The sequence below is a fragment of the Anastrepha obliqua genome, chromosome 1, assembly GCF_027943255.1.
Source record: "Anastrepha obliqua isolate idAnaObli1 chromosome 1, idAnaObli1_1.0, whole genome shotgun sequence".
Classification (NCBI taxonomy): Eukaryota; Metazoa; Arthropoda; class Insecta; order Diptera; family Tephritidae; genus Anastrepha; species Anastrepha obliqua.
This window is the reverse complement of record NC_072892.1, coordinates 38,872,434-38,880,854: the sequence shown is the minus strand read 5'-3', so window position 1 is coordinate 38,880,854 and position 8,421 is coordinate 38,872,434. Positions and strand designations below refer to the sequence as shown.

Here is an 8,421-nt window from a genome sequence, read left to right as displayed (position 1 = left end):
TAAAAATATAAAAATACCAATTCAAGTATCTCCAATAATATACTACCAACTCAATCAAATGCATTCAATTAATTTCCTTTCTAATCCTTCCAAATCTATTGATTTCAACATAAATCAAACCATTACAGTGATTCCATACTAAATATCTATTGCAGGTATGGCATCATTTGCATTGTCGGTGAAATAACACGCACTTTGCACTGCTTTATGTCTTTCACAAAATATATACCTGTATATTTCTATGCACTCCCTTTATAAAAGCTTAGACACAAATAGGCTTTTTCTAAATTTTACTTTCACTGAATAAATTTTCCACGATTTAATAATATAATTTCACAGAATTGTGCGCAATGATCACACTGAAATGTGCAAAAGTCATGCTCCTCTTCTACTAACTGCTTTATCTACTTTCAGGGTTGCATCCATAAACATCCACTGCTAATGAAATTAGTTGGCTTTTGAATACAGAAACTTTTAGATTTTGAAACTTTGCCAGTAGATTTTTTACAATATATTGTCACTTGTCTCCTCCTAACGCTTGATTGTGAAAGCTTTGAAAGTGTAATCGGGAATCTCTTTCATTTCCGAAAAAACGGCTTTATCTATACGCGAATTTGGACTACCTTTGGTTTGTAGCCAATATTTCCTAGTAGGGACAAAAAGTTTTACAAAATTTCGAAAAACTAATTTATGCTTACATTTCATTGATTTTATTTAATTCGCCTTCCATTTGTCCTCGCACGGTACCCTGGGAAGTATTCATGCACCACCCACGAAGTCCAAACTGCTTAGCTTGCTTTTCTGTATGCTGTTCTCATAAAAGATAAAACAATTTATTAGAATGTAATAAAGAATATCAACTGATTTTTACCGACCTTTCGGAAAAAAACTCCTATCCATTTCGCATTTTTTTAAATGAAATAATTTCGTGATTTAATATTTGTCTATAGAAATAACTAACATTACATTTACCTTGTACTTTTCCAAAAACTTCAAAATCTTGACTGAATAACTGCTTTGCTGCCATTTCGACCTCTTCAAACGAATTTCCGTTGGAAAGCACTGATTCAGGTTTGTCAGCGAAATAAATTGGTAATACACAAATAAAAATATTTATGAAAAGTATCTCAGTGAAGACAAAATTAGCTGCCATAACAACAAAGTCGATTTTTTGTTTTTATGCTAACTAAAAAAATTAGATCAGCTGTCAAGTCAAAAGCAGAAATTGACAGGGTTCCAGGGTGCATTAGCGTTTGATAGTTACATTAAAGCAAAGTGTTGGAAATAGGACTTTTATCATAAGCAAGTTACATATGCAACCATTTAAAAGTGCGTCTTACCACTGTCCCGACGTGTGGACGCTGATCACATGCAAATTATCTCATGCGATGTAATGCAAATGGAGATCAGTAGAGCAGAGTTTATGGCATGAGGTTTATTTTATACAGTGAACTGCCGCAAAAGTACGTTCACATATGCATTAATTATCAATAAATTCACAAAATTAATCTACCCGTTCAATATGGCAGATTACCTGCAAAATTGGCAAACAGCTGTCAATACTGTTGTGAAAGTTTTTTTTTAATATAAATTAATGTTTCGGTGATTTTGGTTTATTTAATTATTATTAACGATAGCTAATTTAGAAGGAGAAGGAATAACTAATAATGAACAGTTGGAGTTGAAACGAAGTTTACTGACGTCTCAAAAAATTATGACAGCAATATGCATTCGAAATTCGATATTACATTTTATAATAAGCAATAAGAGGACAAAGCGTTTATGGACACACACTTTTTTCTGTTGTATAAATGCATAGTTAATAATACCTAACAAGCACTTTAGTAGAATTATGTTTGCAGAACTGTTTTCTTTGCCGGCATCCATTTTATTTAATTTTTACTTTGACGTTTTTCTTTACACGCATAAAAATAATGATCTATTACAAAGAAAACACAGGACTGAATGTCAAAAAAATGGGTGCTATCTAGGATTATTTTATAATCGCAGATTTTGGGAGAGAAATTTTGTATGGAAAAACTCGCTTTTTAATTACGAATTGGGAGTTAAGCACGAAAAAGAAAATCATGTACTTAGATGTGAACGTATTATAAGTTCATATTTCATATTTTATATATAAATATATATTTAATATGATATTCTTGAAACATATAATTAGAAACACTGGTTGAAATAAAACCATCAAAGCAAGACTTACTTTTACACAGTGCAGGTGTGTGTGTAAATAAGAGAAAGGGATGAAGGGAAGAGTAAAGCTGCAGTTAGCAATGCCGTAGCCATAATGCCGTAACCATAACTATAGACGCAATATTACAGCGTTTGCCGATTAGTCATGCCGTAACCATAAAGAGCTAATATTGAAATAGAATTAAGGGGTAACACTACTGTAAACGCGTAAAATAAACACGATTTTTAAAGAATTTTTTTGTGTAGAAGGAAAGGGGAAACAATCACTCTGACTTGGGAAGTTATTACTTATATACTAAAATACAAAACTACAAAGTTTGATCGAAAAATTGTACAAAATGGCGGCATTGGAGACATTTTTGTAATGTGGTTTCTCTTGAAGGAGCTCCGCGGCACGCAGCACAGAGGGTGCAAATTTTAATCTGGAACAAAGAAACATTTTTTTTCTTAATCTAGATAAGAATAGCTAGAGAAACACGTAGGGGACTTAAAAAATATTTATTTTTGTGGAATTAGCAAGCATTTGAAGGAAAAAATTCTATTTTGGACTAAAAAAACGGCACTTAAATAATTATAACAATCGTTTAAATTAATCTATCGAAAATCCCCTACGCTCTTCTCTTAAGAAGGTTATTATACAGACGTAGTGAAAAACCTGATTAAAAATATTTAAAATTGTTTGAGTTATGCTGCGTGCCAATTTCAGAAAACGAGTTTTGAGAAAAACGCGTTTAAAGTTTGGAAATTTGGAGAAGTCGTTAGGTAGCAGTCACTAACGCTTGGTTAAAAGCTTAAAATATTTATAAAACTTATATATAAAACTTTTTGTTCTGTATTTTAAGAGGTTCAAAGAATTTTCTAAGCTTATGAAAAAAAATCAATTTTTTGAAATTTCTACAGTGGTGTTACCCCTTAATGACATCATTTACATTTTGTCATAAGAACACGGCTAATTTTCCACAAATATCGAAATAAATGTCAAGCACTTTGCAGCTGCTTGCGGTTACGGGGAAAAACTAAGATTCAATGGATACATACGGCTACGGTAATGCTTACGGCATTGTGGTGCGGCACCTCGAATCGTTTACAGTGAAGCCCATATGTTTAATTTAAGCAGCTGATTGCTATGGTTACGGTTATGGCTAAGGTACGGCACCACTAATGGTAGCTTAAGATGCATCTATAATGTCCAAGTTACACTCTCAAGAATTTTGCTTTCAAGTTAATCACTAATGCTGCTTGTCAAAATTATTTGAACTTACAGCTGGGACGTAGATAGCACTTGATAGTTAATATTATTTCAAATATATCGTCGGCAAGGATAAAAATTAAAACTCTCGAAGAAACTTAATTTTTTTCTTCACATCTTCTACATACATACTTGAACTGATTTTTCAAATATTCTGTCGATATGACGAAAGATTTATATTGCACGGGACTTCACAGTTTTTGTGTAGTTCTACGCAATACTTCACTATTTTGTGTTGGCTGCATCGTTTCAAAGTTATTATTATTATTATTATTAAACATAGTATTAAATACAGTGCCTAATATCTAAAGAAATAGAGTACAAGCAGCTTAGGCCATCGACTCTTTAGTTTAATGTTAGGTGGTAGGTACGTTTCAAAGTTATTTATGTATTTATTATACAATCGCCTAACTACAATGCTTAAGAGCACAAACAAAACGTTCAGCTCGCTGGTCATTTTTTATATTAGAACTTGAGTCTAGATTTATTTCTTTAGGTTTTTCAAATCTAGATATTTCACTGCCTTTACAATGTATTTACTCTCAACAATTTTTATATAATATTATCTATATATATAAAAATGAAATGATGTTCGTTTGTCCGCATTTTTTTGGGCCGATACGAAGCCAATTTTATTCGTTCTTTTTTCATATTATAGGGATCCACTAGGGGAAGGTTTTTAGCAAAAAAAAATTTCTTTTAAATATTTTCTTCATATAAAAAAAAGAAAAAATCAAAATATTGTCCAAAACAAAACTTGCTCGATTGTTAGATTAAATTAAGTTTCGAATCGACATTCATTTTATGTGTACAACTTTTTTTGAATTTTTCGTTATTGTATACAGAAATTTCAAATGATTCGAATGAAATTTTTTTTTTTTATTTCTTCCATAAAATATTACACCTGTCGTTAGACAATAAGTAATTTGATTTACAAAAAGATGGAATGAGAGTGATATTGAAGGGCCAATGCCCCCAAGCTCATTTAGAAGAAATATATACATATGTACATATTATTTAAAAACAAGTGGTTAACAAACAATGACATATACGATTAGTTGACAATTGATTACAAGGATTTTACAAGATCTGTTGGTGTTTGACGGTTAAGCCGACTTTGGGTAGATTTTTCTTTATTTGGTAGTCTTCTCATCATAGGATTTGTATGCCTTAATAGTCTATTTATGTGTCTTCTGCTAGCGCTTTGTATTGTTTCATCAATAGTATCGATGTCAAGGTCGCGATGAATATCTGCGTTAGGTATGTACCAAGGTGCATTAGTTAAGGTCCTAAGTATTTATGAAAATAATGTTTCAATTCAATTGAGCAATGCTTTCTTTGACCAATTCTATATGGAAATGAATGCGTTTGCAAACGATGTTTTCGGCTATGAACAAATGTTGGAATCGAATGAAAAAGGAAAGAAACGCGAAATGATAAAAAAAATTCTTGGAAAATTTAAAAGGAATGGTGCTTCATTGGAAAAATTCAAAGGTAATAAGAACATACACAAGATAAAGTTAGAATTCGAATTTTTAGATTTATTTATGTAGTTTACTTCTCATTTTTTCAGAAGTACACCACACAACAACTCATTCCAACTCTGATTTTGAAATCCTGTTGGAATTGGTGATCGATAATTTTGTCACTATAATGGTCAATGGAAATTTGCGTGTATCAGACCCTGCATATTATTTACCATATCAACTTTTTATGGAACATATGGACCAAATGAACACAAAAAAATAATTTAGTTTTGTTTTGATTTTTTGCAACATTTTGGTTTTCAGTTAATACAATAAAAACAATACTGTTTTTTCGTGAACACAAAGTTCTAAATTTATTACGTTGTTTGTTTAGAATTTTTTTAGAAAAAAAGTAAATTTTTTGGTTTTGAGGAAATTTGTTTATTGTTGCTATTTGTGAAAGCGTAGATATTTGTAAGTATTTGACTATAATCCTAAAAGTTAATGGAATACCACTATGACACATAGAAAACATTTTTTCAAGGGGGTGTTTTTCGAAAATTATAAAAAAAATTGTTTTAAAAAATTTTGAAGAAATAAAGTAAAATAAAAAAAATTCGAAAGCATGAAATTTTTTCAAAACCAAATTTTCCTCAAAAAGATAAAAGAAATTTCTTCGAAGAGGTGTTTTTCTAAAATTACAAAAAAAAAAATTTCAAAAATTTTAAACAAATAAAATAAAATAAAACTTTTTCAAGGGTATGAAATTTTTTCAAAACAAAATTTTCGGAAAACCAAACAAAATTAAAAAAAAATGGTGTTTTCAAAGCATTTCATATTCTACTATTAATAGAGAATACATTTTTTCGAGGAGGTGTTTTTCAAAGCGGAAAAAAATCTTTTTTAACAAATCAATTTAAACTTTTACAAAAGTATGAAATTTTTTCAAGAACAAAATTTTCTCAAAAACGTTAAATTAAAAAAAAAATAATTAGTTTTTTCAAAATATTTAATTTTCAGCAATTAACTGAGAAGAAATTTGTTAGAGTGAAGTGTTTTTCAAAACTTCAAAAAACACTTTTTAACCAAAAAAAAATGAACCTTTTTTCAAAAACAACAGGAATGATAACATTGCCTAACAATTTCTGCACTTTTGCACAGTCTAAAGAGGCATTGATACAGAGTGTATTTCCAAACATAGTTCAACATGATTGACTCAGCGAAAGAGCAATTTTAGCTGGGAAAAATAAGGACGTCAATGATATAAATTCAGCTATTTTAGATCAAATACCTGGTGACATAGTTGCGTATAAGTCAATGGACACTATTACTGATGAAGATGAGGTCGTAAATTATCCAACTGAATTCTTAAACTCACTCGATTTGCCAGGCTTACCACCTCATAATTTACGATTAAAAATTGGAGCACCGATTATTATGCTGCGCAATAGTAATGTGCCCCGACTTTGCAACGGTACCAGACTCGCTGTGAAGAAGCTAATGGGTAACGTTATCGAAGCAACAATTTTGAAAGGGAAGTACAAAGGAGAAGACATTTTGATACCCTGAATTCCACTGATTCCGGCGGATTTACCATTCGATTTCAAACGTTTGCAGTTCCCTATTCGCCTTGCCTTCGCTATGAGAATTAATAAGGCGCAAGGACAGTCTCTATAAATGTGCGGTATTAATTTAAAATACCCAATTTTTTCTCATGGACAATTGTATGTAGCTTGCTCACGAGTTGGCAAACCATCGTCATTATTCACGCGAAAGATGAAAAAACCAAAAACGTTGTCTACCAAAAAGTGTTACAATAAAGTTCGAATGAAATTGTATCAAAGAATTTGCTTTGTTTTGTATTACAATAATTTTATTCTCTTTCAGCAAATCATTGAATTTATCGTCTAGCGAAGCGGGCGAGGGTACGCTAGTATAATCTGAAAGTGTACAATATCCAAAGACATTATTGCTGGTGTCGGCAAAATATTGACATTCGTCAAGGAGGTGGATTACGGAAATTTGATTCAAGTTGCAATACGGACACAACGGACGACTTTCTACCTCTCTACGTTGTGGATATGTTATGATTGTGAGCCTAGTACGTAAGCGGATGGAACGCAAATTTAATTCAACGTTATATTCAATTTCCAAAAGTGCGAGTATATTAGTAAATTTAAGGAAAAGTTGAACGTGTAACATCAATAAATAATTTTAGTACGTTTACTATTATCAAAACACTTTATTTATATACAATTCCAATAAGAATTTAGTCTGACGTATGGTAGCTTCCGAGTTTGGTGCCAGCTTATATCTCTTAGCTCTTGTTTCTCAGCTCTTTCTTGTGGTGAAGTGGTGAAACTACTTTATATTTCGGATAAACGATAAAATACTGTGGATGGCTGCCGATTTACAGTCTGCCAGACGTCTAAAGAAGTAAGAGTTTAGACAGCGATATCGGACTCTAGCAAGTGCCGGTCAGTGGAAATGCTTAATGCTTGCAGCTGCGACTGCTCCCTCCTAGTCAGCTTATCTTCGATTCAATTTCCAGGAATGTCTCTTTGACCAGACAAAGTTCATGGTGCACTGCCTCATGTAGAATAGCTTTACATTCGACTGTTACTTTGGATGAAGTATTTTATCACTGTAGACATTTTATGGTAGCTTGACTGTCAGATTAGATAGTGAGCAGTTGTGTTGCAATAGACAAGACCCTGACCTATAATGCATCCTCACTTCTGACCTTTTTATTTAGTCTTGAGCCGTCAATGAAGATATCCACTGTCCCATTCACACCTTTCTGGGATTCGTGTGGAAAAATTATTTTGAAAACAGAATTGTGGAGTAGTGCATTCTAGCTCCCTATGTGCTCCGCGAAAAGTTCCGAGAATTTTTGAGTGTCCAAGTTTGACATCTTTTGCGAAAAATTCCGAGAATTTTTGAGTGTCCAAGTCTGAAATCTTTCCAGGGTAGGCATGTATTCAGTCTGATAGCGTTGGATTAGCCTGGAAGGTGGTAGGTATCATCACGGGTTGGTGTCGAAATTCTGTATGTACAAAATTCTAAAAACAAAATTCTGCTTTTTAAAATTCTGCTTTTTAAAATTCGGCTTTTTTTAAATTCTGATTTTTAAAATTCTGCTTTTTTAAAATTCTGCTTTCTAAAATTCTGCTTTCAAAAGTCTGTATTATAAAATTCTGTATTACAAAATTCTGTATTAAAATATAATGTTAACAGAGGTAATGTAATTATTTAATTTATTATTATTATTATTTTTTATTATTATTCGAGATATTAAATAAGAAATAATAATAATAATAATAATAATTTTTTCTTCAGTTTCTATAGAATCCACAGTATTTTTGCGTAGAACTTCTTTTCGCGTGGGCGGCCTTCGGCCGCGCTTCAAAAAAATAACCCTCATCAGTCCAACTCCGGCTACGCAATGCACAGTATTTTTGCGTAGGACTCTTCTAAAAAAAACGAACAGCTGCGAAG

The 8,421-nt window shown here is 31.8% G+C and overlaps 1 protein-coding gene across 2 annotated transcripts; it reads right to left on the bottom strand.

The window, feature by feature from the left end:
- Nucleotides 1–273: 273 nt before the first annotated feature.
- Nucleotides 274–1,212, bottom strand: LOC129253529 (acylphosphatase-2). 2 transcript variants are annotated; one of them, XM_054891950.1, is made up of 5 exons: nucleotides 973–1,212; nucleotides 876–892; nucleotides 699–808; nucleotides 494–646; nucleotides 274–438 (listed from the first exon to the last, which is right to left on the bottom strand). In XM_054891950.1, exons 1-4 carry the CDS (start codon nucleotides 1,151–1,153, stop codon nucleotides 532–534), a joined length of 423 nt encoding a protein of 140 aa, XP_054747925.1. In that variant the 5' UTR covers nucleotides 1,154–1,212; the 3' UTR covers nucleotides 274–438; nucleotides 494–531. The 2 variants fall into 2 exon arrangements, with proteins under 2 accessions (XP_054747925.1, XP_054747926.1); XM_054891951.1 differs by having other exon boundaries at nucleotides 274–435.
- Nucleotides 1,213–8,421: the final 7,209 nt, after the last annotated feature.